We start from the raw sequence: 20,988 nt of genomic DNA, 5'->3' as shown, positions 1-20,988 counted from the left end.
ATAGGAACTGCTCGACTTGGCGCGTTTATTTTTTTTCCATTCTGACTACCCGGGTGAAGTGAGTTTGGAAAGAACTTACATTTCTCTAAAATTCTTCACTTTTGGTGCAGTGGTAAAATGACATTAATATGCTACATTATTTGCAAAATTTTTGACACCTAAGTGAAAAATGTACTCAGGTTTGAATAATATTTATATCTGTCAATTAGAAATCCAAAGAATAAGCTCACATTTGCAAAAAAATAGAAATTGTTGTACTGCTGACTTAGTTGTTACTTGAAGTATGAAATTACTCTTATGTAATGTAATGTAGAGAAACTGTAATTTGTCACATGTTATAAGCATTTTTATGAATGGATAATTGTAGTGAGTGTGGTGAATGATAAAGCTGTACTTCCTAAAGCAACACACAGAAATACAGCCAACGGTCGCATCAGGAGTGACCGAACACCAGCATTTGTGAACGGTATGACTTTGTCTGGGGATGGACACAATATGAAATTTAAAATTGGTTACTGATGAATGAGTAAGTCAGATCCTTTAGTCACACATAGAAGTATTACAACTTCAGAATCCACACTATACAACACTAATAAGTTTTTTTTTTTTTTTTTTTTTTTTTTTTTGTGCGATTTGTAAAGTGGAAAAAGTTGGTAAAGCACACGCTTAGAGCTACTTGGAAACTTAAGAATTTGTTTTGGTAGCTATATGTGGTTGTTAACAATAAGTAGTACACGAAATCTACCTCACACTATTGTGACACACAATTTTGATGGGTTACACGGAAATACAGTGTAATAGGCAGCCACTGTTAGTGTCAATGTTGCTGTTATACAAGGTGTTTATAAATGAATATTGGGGTTTTACTGCTTTATAATATTTGTTACATTAAACTTACAGTTATAAATGATAGGTCAAATGAAAGAGCAAGTCAAACAGTTACGTTTGGCAGCAGTGTGCGTGCGCAGTGGGCAGTGTATCTGCCACGATCTGCTAGACTTCACTGTACCCGAGCACTGGATAGACCACAAGGGGTCCAATGACAGGGCTCATTTCGCACGGACTCCACATTCACCCGACCTAACACCACACGATTTTTTCCTTTGGGGCTTCATCAAGGATCGTGCATATGTGCCTCTGCTAACAGCAGATCTCCCTCAATTAAGAAACCGGATTGAAACAGCTGTTGCTACAATCACTGAAGACACACTTATCAGCATTTGGGAAGAACTCGGCTATAGACTTGATGTGTGCCATGTGACAAATGGTGCTCACATTGAACATTTACAAGGTTCTTGGTAAAACTGTCTGAGTTGCTCTTTCATTTGACATATCATTTATAACTGTAAGTTTAATGTAATAAATATTATAAAGTGTTAAAACCCTGAAGTTCATTTATAAACACCCTGTAGAATTTTGTCATCTACTTGGCTTAAGATGTTACATACACATCCTATCAGCACGAGATGTCAAGGTGAGGGATTAGAATTTTGATAAAATGAGTTCTGAGAACATTAAGGTGTTTTAAATTTCTACGTCAGACAGTATACCAAATGTTTTAGTTGGGGTGACAGAATCACTGTAATTAAGTTCTCTGAAGCTCTACATCTTATATTGGTACACTGCAAAAATTTACCACAGCTGCACCGAGTCATAAGACGTGCCATACGACAGTGCCGAGAAAACGTGTGCCGGCAGTCCCGGCGAGAGCTCACCACAGTGAGAGGTGTTTCAGAATGCGAAGCGGGTTAATGTGCCAGTGCTGCCCCCTCGGTTCACTAACGGGCTGCACACTTAGAAATTTCAAATTTGGAGTTTCAGTCCGGTGCACAACGTCGATTTCTGTTCCCGTTACGTGCCTTTGTAAGCCTGTCCTGTTTTTCTCGTGCACCCTCCACCAGTCTGCACTGCCTGACAAAAAAGTGAAGCAACCAGAAGGGGAGAAGGAAACTGAACGAAAACTCGTGGGTCGAGGCAGTACACCGTGTTATTTCAGCAATTACAAAATCGAGCCAAATTTACGAAGAACTTGCCAGTACGAGCCACCTCAGTTGTGGGTGCAAATGCCGATTTGGTGGGGGAGGGTGCCGTAGAGCTGTCTTAACTTCTCCCAAATCGCAAAAGCTCGAGACTACCATAACCGATCCTAGGTATCCCAGATATTGGCACCGGAACAGTGTCGACGATCCCGTGCGTGACCCTTCGGGAACTGGTCCAGGTATTTTGCCCACTGCGCGAGTACCTCGACGCCGCGCAGATGGTCCGTAGATGTACGTACCACATGTGGGCGAGCACAGTCCCGTCCGTATGGTACTGTCGCACGAGAACCAGTGTACTTGTGTGATCAGGAAACGTCACAATTTTAGAAGATTCCATGTAAAGAACAGGAGGAGGCGTAGCACTGTACCTTGCAGGACACTGCAGGACACTTTATTTAATATTTCCCCACTCCAAATTCAGTCTTGTTCCTGTTGTATCATTTGCTAATGTGATGCTGTGTGGCTTCCTCTAAGCAAATACAATGCCTTTAATGCCATAGCATTTTTGTCTCCCCCAGGACAATTTTATGATCTACACAGTGAAATGCATGAACTCTTGTATCTTCCTTAAATTAGCTTTTAATCCAGATTTCATTGCCTACACTGTTTGGAGGGTAAGGCCGAAGCTCTGCAGGAATGCAGCTGCAGCTCGTAAATGCCCCAGAAAAGAATAGCTGAGCACAGTGCTATTTCACACATTGTGTACTGCTTGACACTGTGTGTGTGTGTGTGTGTGTGTGTGTGTGTGTGTGTGTTAAGCAGTTTTCTTTACTTACATCATTGTTTGTTTTCTACCCAGTATTTTCAGTTACTGTCTGAGTATTTCCTTAGTTTGGTTCAGATGATTGTAAAATTTCCCATTTCACACTGTCGGGGCTACCTCCTCTGGCACAATCACATAAGGAGATCCTTTCCTCCTCTAAAACAAACGTGACAGCTTTTTGAAGGATGGCTTTTGGTAAATATATTATAAGCACAACAGAGAAGCTAGTCAGAGGGAAATTGCTCGGTAGTGTTTTTCTGTAAGACTCGACACATCGCCTCGACTGGTGACTCGGATATTGGTGTCGAGGACAAGTCTGTACCCGGTGCGGGGGGTGGGGGTCGATGTTGAAGTAGTGTTCTAAAGGCAAAAAAGAAGTATAATTGTCACGGGCTGTATTCTCTGTGTTATTCTAGGAAGTACAGTGTTTCCATATACCTTTATGTAGTTTTGAAATAAATGTTTACTTTTACTAAAAGAATTACAGAAATGTTTACTAAAAACTGAACTCATTATGGCTGCTCAAAGCTATGTTTTGATTTTTAATGTGGTGGTGGTTGGAATGTTAATTAAATGTACCTAGAATGGTGAACGTACGGGAATGGCATGCGGAAAGGCACCGGCCCGGACGGTACCGACAGGGGGATGGGGGTGGAGAATGGAGGGATGGAGGGGAGGGGAGGGGAAGGGAGGGGAGGCGAGGCGAGGGGAGGGGAGGGGAGGGGAGGGGCGGGGAGGGGAGGGGAGGGGAGGGGAGGGGAGGGGAGGGGAGGGGAGGGGAGGTCGTGTGGCTGAGGTCTAGGAGTGGACCACTCTGCTCCTAGTTTCCAGAACCACAGAGTCTCTACTCTCCCTGCAGAGACAGTATAAGAATAGACCACACCCAACCTAATGGTACGGTACTGGTAAAGATGGAAAAATAAAGACATACTTTTTTGCATATTTGAGGCACCTAAATTTCACGCGAATTATCTTTTTGAGGTAAAGATATTGACAATTTTGCACATTGGCACATACTCATTAAGGCCTCATCAAACAGTGCCATTTCTACAGTCCATTTTAACATCAAATTTATTTTTTAAAAGTGAACTGTGCCATTTGAACTTCAAAATAGTAGGACTTGACAGTCTTCAATAGTAAGACTGGATTAAAAAATTGAATTTTGTCTCTGTCTTTTGATAAATTGATTGATCCATTGTCCGGAAGTCAAAGGTTAATATTCACTTCTGTATTAGGAGATGTCGAGCGGCTGAGTACCGTTTACTGGGGGACTCGACTGAGGTAGAGAGCACCGACCGCCTACCGACGTCCGTGCCAGATTCCTTCCTCGGACTCTTAATCGGCACGCAAGGTACTGGCAGCAGTAGCACTCTATCCGAGAAGTAGATATCGACCTGTCAGTAGGAGCCCGGAAGGCCCCGGATATGAGAGCCGAGCAGTGGCCGAAATGTTGAGTTGCTGAAAAGGTGAAGGAGGGAAACTCTGCAGTCTATATCAACCAAAAGATTTTGGTTCCACTAACAGTGGGCAGGCTTACAGGTCAACATTTGTCGCTCGTCGGAGGCATTCATCGTTCTGTACTCCGTTCGAGTCCTCCGGCAAATGGTACACAGCTGGCCTACGTCTTTCGCTGCAGCAGAGAATTTTAACCTCGAGTCATTTGACACACCAAAAGATAGGCAAAAAATTAAAATTTTTAATCCAATCTTATTCTGTAATTTCTACTCAGGCCTGTGCAAAATAGTGATTCTGTTGAATTTGCCCGACTACTCTTTTGGATCCAGATGTGCCATAGTTCCATTTGAAAAACAATAATTGATGTCAGTATTGTTACAGAAAATCAAAATGATGTGCCATTAAATTTTACAGCTAAAGTCTAAAAAGGGCCAGCCGTGCACTGTGCTTGGTCGCAACTTCTAGTAGACGACGGTAGTGCGTCTCTGTGTCGAGTGGAGGCAGCCCATTAACAGATTTTAACTGGATACATTTTTATACCTCTAAAATACAAATTAATCAAAGTTTGCAAATGGCTTCTCATCCACATCGGTCGTGTACTGAAGTTGACGTAGGTAACGAACGCGATTATTAAGCCTAGGATGCGGTGTCCAATCTGTAGCACAGTACGAAATCTAGGTTCGGTCTGAAAGTGACAGTGAGGCCGAGAGTTGGTGAAGCTAGTGAAAGAGAATATAATATCTGCTGAGGGTAACAACGCGAGGTCTGGGTACCGTACACATTTCTCAGTACGACACGACAGAGGAAATAGCCGAAAGCTCCCGGTCGCGTACGAACCTCTGATGACGAGAAATCTGTGAAGCATTTCTCTGAGAATGTCGCCACAAAAACTAAGATCTCACAGTTTCGTCCCCATTAATACCACTCTTTCATTTTGGTGAACTTACTGCCCTATCAGTTTTATTAGTCGAGATATATTCAAAGCTGCCTCTTTACCAATTTCTTTGTCATCTATTTGTTTGGAACTGCCACTGTATCCTCGTTTTTGCGTCATCTGACTCACCGGAAGAGTGACAGAAAAACCAAATTTTAAGTGTATTTTTACTCTGTAATTTCTTGTCAGTCCTGTGGAATACGCTTTTAGCCAAAGGCACCTCACTGAGAAACATTATTTTGGAGCCAAAAACTTCTTATTCATTTGTGGAGCGGATTTTTTCACTGTGGCTGAATGGAGTTGCAGAACTGATAGGAGACACAAGACATCGTACAGCTTCAGAGTGATGCTCAATATATTTATGGGGAATAGTCATACAGTTTTAATTATCACCTCCTGAAATTATCGTTAAGTAACTAGTTTTATATTTACGTGCAGGTTTGCGTCAGCACCCGGGCACGTCAAATTCCGTGTGCCACACCGTAGTGTGCTGCTGGGGGAGCCATTTTCATTTTTATGTAGGCCCCATTATTTCAGTTTGGCTTTTCTAGGACACCAGAATTCCCCGTTCCTGCAAACAAATGAGAAATCAGTTACGTAACCATTTTTTCGGGGTGATAAAACTCGACCACCCCTCGTACCGTTAGGCACGCTGTAGACTCACAGTGGGTCGTGGTGCGAGAAAGTGGTCCACGCCTCCACTGCCACGGGCAGTGAATAGGTACAGCCTCAGAGTGCCTCGTACATCCGAAAGGCTGCCTCTTTGTGTCGAGACACGGTATATTTAAATTTATTTTTGGACGATTCACATCTGGCAGTAGTAACAGAAAGACTAATTAAGTTTCAGTATCGACCGTGAAACTAAATGACGTTCAGTGCAATTAATTTAAACGTGTCTGCATTAAAGGGACTGAAACTCGCTCCCGGCCGGGGAATGACATCTGCACATGACAGGATACTGTCGCCCGGTTTGTTCGCACGACTGTGCCGGTCGACGTCCGGGCCGGAGGCCGGTGCTGTGATGTAGACGCTAACTGTAGCGGGTGCTGTGTGTACTGTTTCTTCTGTGGACTTGACGTGTAGATGTCGCCTGACGTAGTAAATTGCATAACTTTCTTTCTGTTTCACATCACTGTTGTTGCCTTTTGGAACAAACTACCCACATTCCATGCTGCACCTGTGACTTGCGGAATGCATGTAGATCCGACAGGTATGTTTTGATTTTTGGAACTTTAATGCTATGTGTTTGTTGCTACTTCTCTTTACTTAACTACTTTTTTCCTACCTCTTTTATCTTAGCTATTTGTTCTGTAGATTAGGACGTATGTGGCTTTTCTCAGTTCTCACCTCTCCGTGTAACACGGGAGCACCCGGCCAGTTCGTACTTCCGCCGTCTAATGAGAAGAGTCGGGACGACTGCTCGTTCGTGTCTGTCATAAAGGCACCGCATTTTGTGTGCAAATAATTCCTTGTTATTTGTGAGGGTGACTTCGTACTGTCACCTAAAGGTTTCGTTCAGACATTTCTCCGTGTTCAGAACTGTGCGAGTTTTCCGAAGTGCACCTTCTGAACTTCCCAGTTTGCACCTTCTGCGGTTCTCCCGAGTGGGCGGTGGCGTAGTTTCTTTCAGTAACGAGGTCAGTCCGAACGAGCTACCGCTCGATCTCGAGTGGCTCCACAGTCGACACTGACAGGATGTTTCCCGTAACCTTCCCTTTCCGGAACTAATCTCCCACTGTGCAGACTGTGGCAATTCAGGCCCGTGCAGTAGCACAGGTGATTTCTCGTGTTCCTTCCTTCTGTCCATTTGAATGAGAAAACAACTGTGCTTCAGTGTCGAGTGCAGAGTGAGAGCTCGTTCTGTTCCGTCACCTGCTGCGCACTTCACTCGTACGTGTGTGTCTACTTGCTCGACTCGGAAATTATCGAAACGAACGAATGGAGTGCAACTTACATTCGGCCGTAAGCTTCACTGAGGAGTATGTGCAGTCGGTTGTAAATTGCAGAATGTATTTGGTGAGAAATTGTCAACTCTCGTTTCATCAGACGTCACTGCATTTTTAATATAATTTCTTCTAATTGTCGTCAAACTCGGCTATGTTTTCATTTACAGGTCTCGGCAATGCTTTTGCTGTATCAGTTAGTAAGCTCATTTTCAGTGCATTTTTAATTCCTCTTCACAACACCTCTTCACCATCTCTCTCCATCTATAGCTAGTAGATCACGCCCGATAATAAGAGCAGACTTCACTACCTGAGTACCTGTCAGAAATGCACCACCGAGGGACTGGAGCCTTAAAATGGCAGATGGTCGGTGACGAGTGCACAGATGTGAAGTGCATTTAATGCGACTCGCAGCAGCAGCTGCACCCCGTTACGTTAACGAGCGCAGTTACTCGTCGAACTAGCTAGAGGTAATAGTTTAAGCTGAAACGTCACAACAATTTTAAAACCTTATCTACAGCCAGTTTTACTACTACCGAGTGAAGCTCGACTGTAGAAATACTGTAATGAAATTGGTTTGTGAAGATAGTAAGTTTGCACAACAAAAACAGCATTGCAGTTAAGTAGTTGACACATGTGTGGAACAATGGGATTAAAAATTTTAGGCAACATATTTTAATTTTTGAATGAACTTTTCTTCTAACAGGTATACCAATCATAACAGTGATCCAAAAGGCTGATAAAACAGAAAACAGAAATAAATTGTTAAATAATGTCATTTTCTTACATATATCACTCCTCCCAGCCCCTGGCCACCACCTCCCACTAATTCACAAATTTCTGCTTCTGACATCTCTGTGAAGTTAAGATCCTTGAAGAAATGATTAATTTACCCTATCAAAAATTCCTAGTACTTTGCAATTGACTGCTAAAAATTCAAAAAAATTTTTGACGGGGTTTCAAATTCAGCCCATTTGTTGTACATTGGGTGTCATTTTGCGACTGCAGCTGAAAGACAGTGTTAGATGACCTACAGTTGTCTGAACAATTTTACTCAGTTGAATGGTCAATGTAAAGTTAGTAAAATTTATACATTTGTCACTTGTCTTCACGTCCCTGACATTTATCATTGAAGATACGATCTATTTGGTGATAGCAGTGATGTTGTTTTGCAAGTTATTCTCATTTATCCAGTTCTGTACGAATCATTTTCATTATAAGTCGTAGACACGCATTTTGACTACCTGGTTGCTCACAAAGTGCACATTTGATTATTTTCAGAAGTGGCTACAAATCTTCGCAGTAGGCTGATATTTTAGTCAAAATCTGGCTGGATACCATCCCATTTTTGATTTCCCCTCTTTCCAATTAACATTCAGTGAGAAAACTGCATCACTTGCAAAAGCTTTGTGACCGTAATACTCACTAAATGTCATTGCTGTACAAGGTGTATCAGAAATACAGTAACAAACTTCGAGGGGCAGTAGAGGTGTTTCGACAAATCGAGGATACGAACTCGGGTCCAGAAATGTCACCCGTCGGCACTACAGACAGTCCGAGTTACAGGGGAAAAGGTACGCCACCGGGCCGAAGCTTCGGCAGTAGAAGTAATGCTGCAGGATTGCGGAAAGGTACCCACGTGACAGACCCGACAGTATACGAGATGCCGTGATACTGAAGCGTCCGCACCCGTCACGGCGGCACTGCAGGCGCTGCCGAGTACGGTGACGGGAGACACGATACTGCGGACGGTCATGGCGGCAGAGGCACGAGCTGGCCGACGTTCTCGCTGTCTTCCGGTGCACGTGCCATGTAGATCGGTGTCCAGGTGTCGTAAGAGTAGAGGGCGGAGGTCAGGCACTTCACCCCAGCTGTTCCAGGTTCCGACGATGGCTGACCGTAAGAACCTCTACTTCAACGTCGTGCACGGCCCGGCGGGGAACAAGACGGTCACTGTCGAGGGCGGCGGTGTCAACGCCACCATCGTTCAGCCTAACATAGCCGCCACCAACGGTATGGTGCACATCATCAACAAGATACTGGGTGTCCCGTACACAACAGTCAAGGAGAAGCTCCAAACGGACCCAATGCTGAAGTAAGTAGCTAGTGAAATGGTAAAAGTGTAGTACAGCATATCATTTCTCGACTCAGTGAAGAATAGAAATTTGGAGAGTGACAACAGGAGCGAATCTCAGTAAGAGGTGTAAGAATTGTCTGCAGTGCTAAATATAAGGAATTGTACCGTGGCCCGTTTCCGAAACCCGATTGCCGATGTAATAAACCTGTATATTTGAAATGTAGTATTTCTCGTTAAAAGACTACACCTCACATATATCTCGTATGCTTCAGTACAGTGTCGGAAACGAAGAAAAATTTTACATCAGCAGCCAGAGGAGAGTACTTTGTAAGAAGGATCCAATACGTAGGATGAAAATTGGCCAATATACTGCCTAGTATGGTCCTGTGAAGTTTATGAAGTTCCTTCTGCAAAATCCTTTCTAAACATTAGAAAGGTGTCATGTTGCAAGGAGAATAATGAATATTTTGGAAAAAATACACAAATAGCAGCATACCATTTATGTGCAATGTTATTAGATGTTAATCAGTGATGTATTGCATGAATTGTAACCTTTGTTGTTTTTATACATACTCAGTAAATCATTTGATGCTGAATCGAGGGTTGTTTGGTCGATTAGGCTGCACGGTCTACCAATTCCTTTTTAATGTGTGTCTTTACTTGCGGGTGCGCGCGCGTGTATTTTTTCCAAAATATTCATTATTCTCCTTGCAACATGACACCTTTCTAATGTTTAGAAAGGATTTTGCGCGCGCGCGCGCGCGCGCGCGCGCGCGCACGCACGCACACACACACACACACACACACACACACACACACACACACACACACACACACACACACACAATGACCTCATGAAACAGCTAACATCGAGTTGCAGTAACGTTGTTTAACCACAGAGATACAATATCAAATTTGTTTCTTCAAATGAAACTGGATTTTTTGGTTTCAGAATAGTGTTTCTACACAAGTTGTTATGAGTCTTATTCATTCTGTACAAGGTCACATATAGTCAGCTAATTCTTAATTACTCATAAATCTTGTAGACATAGAAAAGCTTAATAGCATATGACAAAAAATATTTTATCTTCTTCTTCTTGTACGTGATCAGGCCCAGTGGACTGCACGCTGCTACAGGTTTCCTCCTCCATTGGATTCTGTCCGTTACTGCTGTCCACCATCCGTCCACATCTATTGGTGCTCAGTTTAAATCTTCACAGAGGCCATCCCTGCGACGATTCTCGGGTCACCCTTTGGGGTCTCTTTCGTGCAGCTGTGAATTCCGGAAGCTTCCGAGGCCATCTGTGATCTTCCGTCGGGCCACATGGCCGGCCTACTGCATTCGTTTGGCTTTGACAGTTCCCACTTCGTTCAGCTGCCGGTGTAGTTCCTCGAGCTCTCGGTTGTGTCTTATCCTCCGATCCCCCGTGTCTTCATCCAGAACTGGACCGGAGATCTTCCGAACCACTTTTCTCTAAAAAACTAGGAGCTTACGGAAGTCCAGTTTCTGGATGCTTCGTGTCTCACAGCCACATAGCATGTGCCCCTAGGTATTTAAATTTGTGCACTCTTTTCTAGGACTGGTATCCCACTTGCAGTGATTGTAGACGATCAGCAGTCTGACTTTAATCAGGCTTCATAACGAGGTATTCTGTCTTGGCTTTGTTTATGTTTAGCCCAAATTTGCTATCAGCCTCCGTCAGTGCTCTGGTCATTTGCTCTAACTCCTCTTCAGACCTAGAGAGTAAACAGACATCGTCTGCATAGGCTAAGTATGCCAGTCTCTTTCCTTCGATTTCAATCCCTTCGTTCTCTCGGAAGGTCTCACGTACCATCTTCGTGAGGGCAAAGTTGAAGAGGATAGCGAACGAATCGTCTCCTTGTCCGAGTCCCGTCACAATTTCAAATTCCTCAGTTACACGATTTCCCATCTTCACCTTTGCACGTGTCTCACTCATACAGGTCTTTATCAAATTGACGAGTTTCTCTGCCACGCAAATCTTTACCACATTCTCGCAGTTTCTCAGTTAGCTGCTCGAGATTGAAGATGTGCTCTACTGTCGATCGCTCTGGCCAGAAACCTCCCCAGTTCTCCCCTATCACCGATTCTGCCACTGGCCGAATTCTGTGTACGAGGCAATTGGACAGGATCTTATAGCAGACGTTAAGCAGGGCGATTCCTCGACAGTTGTCACATTTCGGTTTGTCGCCCTTCGTACGTATTGGGCAAATCGGAGCTGTTTTCTCTTGTGCCAGTAGTTCTTCTTTGATCCGTATTGCCCGTATCGCTCAGTGTATTCTTTCTGCAAGTTTCTCTCTTCCTGCCAGGGTCATTCCAGATTCCATCTTCACCTGGACTCTCATTCTCCCGAAGGTGTCCGTTTCTGGTTTTTATCTCATCCGGTGTAGATGGGGGATAATCTGCATCGGCTCTAATTGGGTACTGGAAATCAAACTGCAGTTCGGGTTCCTCACAATTTAGCAGCTGTCGAAAGTACTCTTTCCAGCTCTCAGCTATATCGCTATCATTTGTCTGGATCTTATCGTGGGAATCTTTAACAAATTTCTGCTCGGCCTGGTGACCTTTGCAGAGGTTCATCATCTTCAGAAACATTTCTGCAGTCTTTTGTCCTCTGAAGTCTGTTTCTGCTTCAGTGATGATATACCTTATATATTTCCTCTTTGCTCTCCTCAGAGTTGCACGTATAGACTTTCGGACCTTCTCAAATTGTACTGCGTCCTGTGCCAGATTTGTCCCCTTCAGCTACTTGCTCCTAGCTTCCTTCCTCCTTTCCAGGGCATTTGCACATTCCTTTCCAAACCAGATCATCTTGCCCACTGTTTCCCACAAGTCTTTCCTTTGCCGTATCACTAACTGAGGTTTGTATGTTTCCCACACAAATATTTTATCAACAGCATAAATTAACTGTACTTCTACGTGCGTCAATTATCATTTCAGTGCACTCCGTTCAAATCTTCAGATAAGAAACACTCAATTAATTGAGTACTTTCCATATATGTGAGGCATTCTGTTGCCACGAGAAACTCAAAATTTCAGAGACAACGGAAACAAATGAGAGATGTGAAAATGGATTAAAGTTCTTCACCAGCTGTGACTACGAAATCCACATAGACTACCATCTTTTTTTTGTCATCTCCAGTAGTATCCTACTCTTGTCATCTCGTTTTCCACCGTATTAAATGTGGCAAGATACCTATTATTTTAAGTATTGTTACTTTACAAAATTGTTTAGGCTTTCTCAGCCACTTGTTGGCAAACTGTCTGCCTCGGGTTCTTCAGCCGACTTCGGTCTGACGATTTTTCCGATATTTTGCCGACACGAGTGGCCGATACTGCCGAAGTTTCACCCTCCGTTGCCAGTGGTGGACAGGAGTAGAGTTTGCTGTCGCAACTGTACGTACCTCTCACGCACGTCCGAGGGCTTCTCCGCAGTCATTTCCGGTGTGGTTCTCCTCTCGCTATCTGCAATGGTCATTCGCTACAGCACGGGAATCTGAGATCCATCCACTTCGAGGCTTTCTCCTTTCTCGTCAAAGCGTCTTTCACGTTCGTGTATTTCTATAGCTTCACTAAATAGGCAGGCGTGATAATTCTTCTCTACAGCAAGAACTTCGGTCTGCAAATCTCACCGAGTGGTCGCCCTCACACAGTTTCTCCACCTGCCCCGACCCGCAGTGCCACTTACGCCCCAGTGTCGACCGATCGTCCAGCCGCAGCACCTCGGACACGAGAGGTGACACCCGGAAAGCTTCGTAAGGAGCAAAGGGTACTCCACTAGTCGTGTAAGAAGTGCAACAGAGTCAAACACTTGGAACAAGAAATGTCGGGTACCGCCTCTGTATTGTACGTTCCTCGAGTGACATCGGTCACGTATTGTACAAACACGGCGTAAACACTATTTATAAACTAATGGAGAAAATCGAAGAGTGTCTAAGATCGGCAAAGGAGAGAGAGGGCCTACTCGCAATGTCGAAACTACACTGATACAGTGCATATGCAGAAGACTTCGTGTCAGAAAGACCGGACCGTCACTCGACACAGGGATCGGAGAATGTAAGCGGCACTACGTGTGGGGCAGGCGGAGAAACCGTGCGAGGCCAACCACTCGGTGAAATTTGCTGAGACAGAAGTTCCGGCTGTAGAGAAGAACTGTCGTGCCCACTCGTTTGGCGAAGCTATGGGAATACACAGACGTGAGAATAGCCTCGACAAGAAAGAAGACAACCCGAGGGAGAACGGATCCCGGATTTTTGTGCCGTAGTGAAGGACTGTCGCAGGTAGTGAGAGGAGAACCGCACCGGGAATAATTGCGGTAAAGTCCTCAGGTGTCGGCACGAGCTCGACTGCACTCCGCCACCAGCAAAGGAGGGTGAAGCTTCGACGAGGCCAGCCACTCGTACTGGCGAAACGTCAGAAAAATCGTCAGACAAACGTCGTCCTGAAAATCCGAGACAGAAGTCGACAGGTAGTTTTTCATTGTCGCTTTAACTATTACGTGTGCATTTCATCCCAAAAACACAGCTTCTGGCATCGACACGCGTGTTAAACTACAATAACGTGCATAGTGCTGGTAAAAAAAAAAAATCTGTGTTTTTGTGGTAAAATAACACGCTTGTGTAATAGTTAAAACAACAGAAGTGAACACTGAGCTAAATTCGTAGTCTCGCCTTTCATTTAAAAATGTTTACATACTATTAAAATCTTATTCGTAGCTGATGTAAGGTTGTCTTAAAAAACTGATAACTGTATTTCAGTAAGACGTACCACCTCGGGGAGATGTCAGACTTCAACAAGATGCTGGACGAGAAGCACACCAAGTTCACATATTTTGTCCCCCGAGATTTGGCTTGGAAAAAGTTGGAGGTCCGCGACCCGTCAGCGCACCGCAAACTCTTCATGAAGGAATTTACCTACCAGGTGTGTACCCGTGTCCGACACGGCACGTCACTACATTTAATCTTTCGACCGCGAAGGAATTCGACAGGAGTCCGAGAGTGGCGTGCCGGGACAGGTACGCCCGGCACCGCAATTCGCACTAGAAAATTTTTCGAGACTCGCGTATCTGCAGACGATTCCAGTGTCACTCTGTCGGCAGCACAACTGGCGGAAACTCGCCAAACTTTCTCGTGTTACGTAAGGCCCATACGCAGTGTTTCGATGTACACAATTTTGTCGCCAGTTCACCGTTAGCACTGACGGCACCTTATTTCGGCATTTGACAGGCCGTTTTAGCTAGACACAAGCTGACAGGACACAGTCACCACCTCGTACGTCTCGAGTGGACACAGTATGGCCGGGACGAAAAATTGTACCCGGTGTCTGGCGTACACTCGTGACGGCCGGTGTCACCCGACGACTCGCCAAGCAGTCCAAACTAACTGTGACACCGTTTGTGTGACCTGCGGCCTGAGAGTACAGTAACAGAATTTTGTGAACACATCGAGTTTCAAACGACCTTTTTTAAAAGAATGATTTTTTGTTTTGTTTGTGTCTTAAGACACACTACTAATCAGAAATAAATTACCTGGTAAGAACTCGTACCACAAATATGTAACAACTGCAAACAAATTTTTATGACTTTCAATAAAAACACAAAAGATGTGAATATAAAAAGTTATAGTAAATTCAGAATTACTATCCTTTTTAAAAATACTATTGTACTAAAAACAGAACTAATGTGGCAGCACTGTGAAATGCAGTGAGGTGTCCCCCCCCCTGTTTGTAGAGTATTTGTATTTATTTCGCCCGGTATTTGCAGGTGAAACAGATCCTGGAGAGACACCTCGTGATCTCAGACCGGGTGTACACGATGGGTGCGCTCAAGAAGCTCGCCTCCAACGCTTCGTCCGTGCTGCCCACCATGAGGGACCACCTCAGGCTGAGGGTTAGGGAGACCGAAAAGAGTAAGGACAACTGATTCTTTCAGCTGGCTATCATTTTTCTTTAAATTCTTTGTGTCTTTTTCCGACATTCACTCCCGTAACAGATCCTCAGTATCTGCATACGATTTTCTCTTTTACCTCTTGTTCTTCGTCGTTAGATGTGCACGTGTGACTTTTCTGTGTTTTAAGTGTACCGTTACTAATTCCCCCTTTCTCGTTCACTTTGTGAAGCATTTTGACACTTCCCATCAGGTTAAAACGGGGTCTCGTACTCAGTATCTGGCCTATGCCATCTGTCCGGGAAATTCCGAGGTCAATTTTGTTCCCGGCTTACCGGTCGCACCGGCACAGTAACTGCAGTGACGGCTCGATACCGTAAATGATAGTCGCGCATTCGGCCACCGAGTTGCGAGCGGGCAGTGTCGAGTAGTCGACGTGCGACTGTAGTGCGCCGATGTCGTCACGTAGTGAGTCGCAGCAGAGCAGCTTCTCTAAACAGAGTGTTCGAGAATGTTTCGAAAGATAAAAATGTGTGCGAGTAAAGTCCGTCACAAGCACACCTCGACTTTCGAACGCAGACGACAACGTGCGGACACCTTCTGCGATGTGACCGAAATGCACAGTGTGGACAATTATTTCTGAATAAAATCGTCACAGGGGACGAGACACTGCGTTATCAATACGAACCTGCCAAAAAACGAGAAAGTACTGAAATTTGCACAAAGGGTCGACACTAACTGACATTAGAGCCAATACGATAAAATTATTTAATTTGATAGATGAAAAATCTACTCACCAAGTGGCAGAAGGACACGCGCGTAAAAGACTGTTGTGATTGGCAAGCTTCTGGAGCCAGTGACTCCTTTAGGCAGAAGGGTTGAAGGGGAAGGTAGAAGGAAGAAGGATGAAGGAAAAAGACGGATAGGTCTAGGAGAAGGCGAGATTTTGAGAAAGCCACCCAGAACCGCGGGTCAGGGGAGACTTACCGTACGGGATGAGGAGGAAAGACTGACTGTTGTCCCGTACGGTAAGTCTCCCCTGACCCACAGTTCTGGGTGGCTTTCTCAAAATCTTCCCATTTTCCTAGCCCTATCCAGTCCTTTTCCTTCACCCTTCCTCCTTCCCCTTCAACCGTTCTCACAACGAGGAGCCAGTGGCACCGAAAGCTTGCCAGTCACAACAGTCTTTTATGTATGTCTTCTGCTGCCACTTTGTGAGTAGATTTTTTATCCATCTAATTAAATAATTTTATCAATAATTGATTGTTTTCATTGTTATTTAGAGCCACTGTCATGCACTAACTGAACATCCCGAAGAACGAGTTTTCTGGCATTTTGATACGGTTGTACGAATGTTCTGTGCATTGTACTCAATTGTGGGAGGCTATGTAGAAAACTTGAGGCATTAATATCACTTTCCATATGTTTTATTAAACTAGTCTCAAAACGTTTTGGACTGACGGGTGTATTTTGGGCAGTGCTCGTACCTAATGAGCTGTGCAGCCCCTCCCTACCCCTCCCCCGATTCCTACTTCCCAAAATTCACAGCAGGCCTCACAGATAGCTTGCTGGACAAGCACCCCTGGGAGATGGGATATTACGGAGTGACGGCTTAGTGATAGCCTAGGGGTCTGTTTCCAGGTTGAAAATTTTCACTCTGTACTGGAGTCTGCACATTTTCAAACTTCTGGTAGGTTAGATGTGTGTGCCGGACCGAGACACGAACCCAGAAGTAAGCCTCACACGGGATACGCCATTATGAACTGAGCCAATTTGGCACGACACGGAACCCAACTTCAAAGCTTCAATTGCCTCGAGATGTTTCTAAATGTCACCAACACTGCTACAGAGTAAAATATTTATTCTGGAAACAGTCCACTAGACTGGTTACCCATTTATTCACATATCCTTTTTCTGAGAAATCCTCGTCCCTCGAGGTACGGTGGAGAACTTCTGTGAAATTGGTAAGGTATGAGATGAGGTCGTGGTGGAAGTAACTCGGGGAGAGATGAGTCACGAGTTGTGCTTGTCAATGAACGATGAGGTTGCAGGCTCAAGTGCTGGTCCAGCACAAAGTTTTCAGCTGCCCTTCCCTGCCCCGCAACCCCCCCCCCCCCCCCCCCCAACATTATTAGAAAAGTAACATTTTTATACAAATTTTATCATGTTTCAACTCTCTCAAGAGCACAAGAAAAACTTGACTGTGTGACTTAATGAATCTCAGAATTTTCTTCATTATTATATTCGTACAAAGTCTGTCAAAGAAATATTGAGCTAGAATAAGTACAGTATAAACAGTTAATGAGACAACAGTGCTATCGGTTGTTGGTCGATGTTTCCCATAATGTCGTACTGCGGATGAGAACAATGAGTACAATGTCACCGGCAGCACAAACCTACGATAAAGGCACAAGACAAACGATTCAGAAACCTTTCAAAGCAGTTCACTTTTCTTAAAGAGACCACGAGAGTTGATGTCGTCTTTTAAGGGCAACAGTTGACAAGAATTCAGCAAAGTGTCGTACAAAATGGACTAGAGAATTGAAGCGCTCGACATTACGGGTAGAGCAGGGTGTACTCGGCACGAAATGCAGTGCGAAAGTAATTCTGTGCCTACTCTTGCTACAGAAAAATTGAAATACGATTTTTCTCGCAGTAATAATTAAGAAGTGATTCAATTAAAATTTTCACTGGCCGTTTATTGAGTATGTGTTTTGCACTCGAGGTCTGACGTGATATTGGAAAGTAACCTTAAGACCCATTTATTTTGTGTGCACCCCCAAGGTTCATCATATATTTATCCACAGTTGTCCAAACCCCACCCACCCCTCTGGAATTGAACAATGCACAAAAGTCGTGAAATGAATGATATTTATTGGAAGAACAAAATGCTCTGTACTGAAAGAATGAAACAAACCTAATGAGATGAATCAGCATTGGAATAAATGTGAAATTTGGTGTTTTTTTGAAATAAAGGTCAGTGCACAATCCAGTTTACTGGCATTTTTATTTTTGTACAAAATACAAGAACCAAGGGTAACACTTTCCGCAATAAGAGGTATGGAAATGAAGAAGTGTCCAACCGAATGCCAGACTCCTTTCGAGATGTCCGACAGCGCCGATAATCCTCGGCCTCTACGAGAAGCGCGTCAGCAAAAACCTGTATCGCGAGAGCTCCAGACTGCCGGAGTCGCGAATAGAGAAGTTCTCGTATGTGAACACTGTGTGCCAGTGCGTCTGACACGTCAGATAATTGTCACTAAAAATATAAAAAGCTTGTCAAAATGCATCTGGAAATAAATATAGAAGTGAACGGCAGCACGTTTACTGTGTAACGATTCGGTAACTCGTCGTAGAAATAATTTGACCGAAGGCAGGTCACCGGCTGCCGGTATTGTGTACTCTCCTCAGTCAGAGACTCTGACAGTTCTCTCTGTAACATCCTAGCATTAAGTGCAAATGTGTGATCATATAAATTTTTAGTTAGTAGAAATGTTGCTGTGAGTGTATTTTGCCGTTTTCTGACTGTTCCGAGTTGACAGAGAATTTGTTTCGGCTTGTAGGTAAGCAGAACCAGTCGCGATACACGTCGGGTGAGTGCGCGAAAAGCCGGCTGCCTGCCTGTGTGTGTCTGCCCCTTGTGTGAACACGTGCACCCGCGGCTGTTGTCGCTCGTAGATCCGACTGCTGGGGGTCGCTTAGCACCAGAAAGCTCCGCTTTGCACTGTCCTCAGGTCACATCCCACTGCATCGCACTGTCGTAGTTGTGGAGTGTGAAACTACTCGAGTTTGTCTTATCTGTCTCGTTTAATGTAGTGTTTGTGTGTGACGTGTCTTGTGCTTATTGTACTGCTTTATATCTTCCCTCAGAGAAATCGCCTCTGCATCTCTTCCTTCTCTGACTGCCTAAAGAAAGGAAGAGCCACTCCGTCTTTCACGTGTACAGATTTCACAGCTTTTCTTTCCGGGTGTAAAGATTCACAGCTTTTGGCTTACATTAACCCTAATGCACGTGTGTGAGCACCGTCTGTCAATTTCCTCTGCTGTACCTGTGTTGCATGTCAGTGTGTTTCGTTTCCGTGACTGTCCTGCAAATTTGGAACACCCTACTTGTGATTCGAAAATTTTGCCAGTGAGTTACACCCCTCAGGAGTTCCCAAATGTCCGAGAAAATGAAATTGTATAAAGTGCACGATATTTGAGCAGTGCTCCGTGCTTCTGATAGACGCGTATAAAAGGAAATACCCATTCCCAGGAAATGTTTATAAGACTGACACAGAACTGATGCCCGTTAGTGAACAGGAGAACAGCCCACCACAGAAAATGCTGGAAACCTCAATTACGACGCACCGCACCACTGCCGTCACACGTCCGAGCGCGTGCGTCTCCCATGTGCTCTGTCCAGAGTACTTCGACGTCTCGTTATGTCTGAATCAGTGAGAGGAGCGGACGTGTTTTGTGACCGGTCGAATGCGATGGTCCTCGCGATAAAACGGCACTCATCAGTTGCCGAGTTTTACGCGGAGCAGAATTCGAGGAAAATGTACACGGAACTGTTTGTGCCGGGAGGCAGTTTGAGAGCGGAGGTGTTTTATCGAAGCCTCCGGCAAAGTCTACAGCACAACACTTAGTGGCAAAATGGCATGAAATGGGCTCTGAAAAGGGACAAAGACATCGCTCGAGTGAAGGAAAGCCCCAAAACGGAGTCTGACAAAAACTCGGCGCCGTTCACACGCACGAGACGGAATTCGGAGATCGTCGTGTCCTAAAAAATTTACTGTTGTGCTCAACTTAAAGGATCAGTACAAACTTTCACATACTGAGCCCTGCCAGTGGTTTCCAAGTGAAGTGGAATCAGAACTTTCAGATCCAGTTTTTTATTTCGTCAGCTGTGATTCCGTTATAAAATCCGTACACAGAAAAGTCGACATCTGTCAATACGTGTGACGTGTTTAAACGATACGGGAGAATCGGTCAAACAGATCGCCAGCTGAAAATTTGAATTAAGTAAATTTGAACACCTCGTCACAACCTCTTAATGTAAATGACAGTATATTGAAAACAAACAAAAAAACACAGCAAGATTAGTACTAACATTTGAAATGGGAACTTCTCTCTGATAATAACTGGACCCGTGCTGTATGGGATGTTTTATTTCAATTGTTCTGTACCACTACCCCCCTATTTCCCATTTGTCATATATACAAGTGTAAAAATTCCCAGGCCCCTAGAAGAGGCTTCAGCAAGACATTAAACTACCAACTGTGTACAATACTATTCTACACACACCTCGTCCGGCACTTTCGTATTTTGTGGAGATGTCTGACAGGTGTGGAATTTGTGTGGGATTCTTATTCGGGACATTGTACGAATTGGTTTGATACATAGAGATACAAAGAAAGATTGAAAGTGTTGTGAACTTGTCCTTCTGTTCAGCTTTGGCCCAGTGCATGCAACCCTTCCTTGTCACAATTAGGCTGACGGTATGTCCAGAAAATGCTTTTTGTTTCGTTCCACAATATCAGGCGTTACAGCACTGTGGTTGTGTGTGTGTTTTTGTAAACAGCACTGTATTAGATTATGAACTGTAGTCTAAATATATATAAATGAGTTCTCCAGTGGAACAAATTACAGGAACTGAGCAGGAACACAATTGTGAATATATCTCGTATACTCTTACAGAATTTATTTTAGAGGAGCACATAATACGTGATCTATTTCAGTGTATTAATTGAAAGGGATATTACGATATTTTTAAGTGATTTAATCCACAGTATACACCCAAATGGCTAGAACTACACGATTATAAATCACACATACCTGTACACCTTCCCTGACAGTATTTCGTCAGGTACCGAGTCTGTCGACACCAGC

At 44.2% G+C, this 20,988-nt stretch overlaps 1 protein-coding gene across 4 annotated transcripts in view; it reads left to right on the top strand.

The window, feature by feature from the left end:
- The window catches only part of LOC126293557 (fasciclin-1), a 610,740-nt gene that overhangs the window by 569,623 nt on the left and 20,129 nt on the right, over positions 1-20,988 (top strand). The window contains exons 8-11 of one of the 4 annotated variants that reach the window (XM_049986833.1): positions 9,015-9,229; positions 13,988-14,150; positions 14,992-15,136; positions 18,678-18,707. In XM_049986833.1, coding sequence (XP_049842790.1) covers positions 9,015-9,229; positions 13,988-14,150; positions 14,992-15,136; positions 18,678-18,707 — 553 coding nt within the window. Of the gene's footprint in view, positions 1-9,005; positions 9,230-13,987; positions 14,151-14,991; positions 15,137-18,677; positions 18,708-20,988 lie in introns of all 4 variants that reach the window. The other 3 variants (XM_049986832.1, XM_049986835.1, XM_049986834.1) reach the window with 3 other exon arrangements.

The sequence above is a fragment of the Schistocerca gregaria genome, chromosome 10 (genome assembly GCF_023897955.1).
Source record: "Schistocerca gregaria isolate iqSchGreg1 chromosome 10, iqSchGreg1.2, whole genome shotgun sequence".
Lineage (NCBI taxonomy): Eukaryota > Metazoa > Arthropoda > Insecta > Orthoptera > Acrididae > Schistocerca > Schistocerca gregaria.
Note: the sequence above shows the minus strand (reverse complement) of the source record. Positions and strands in the feature narration are given on the sequence as shown.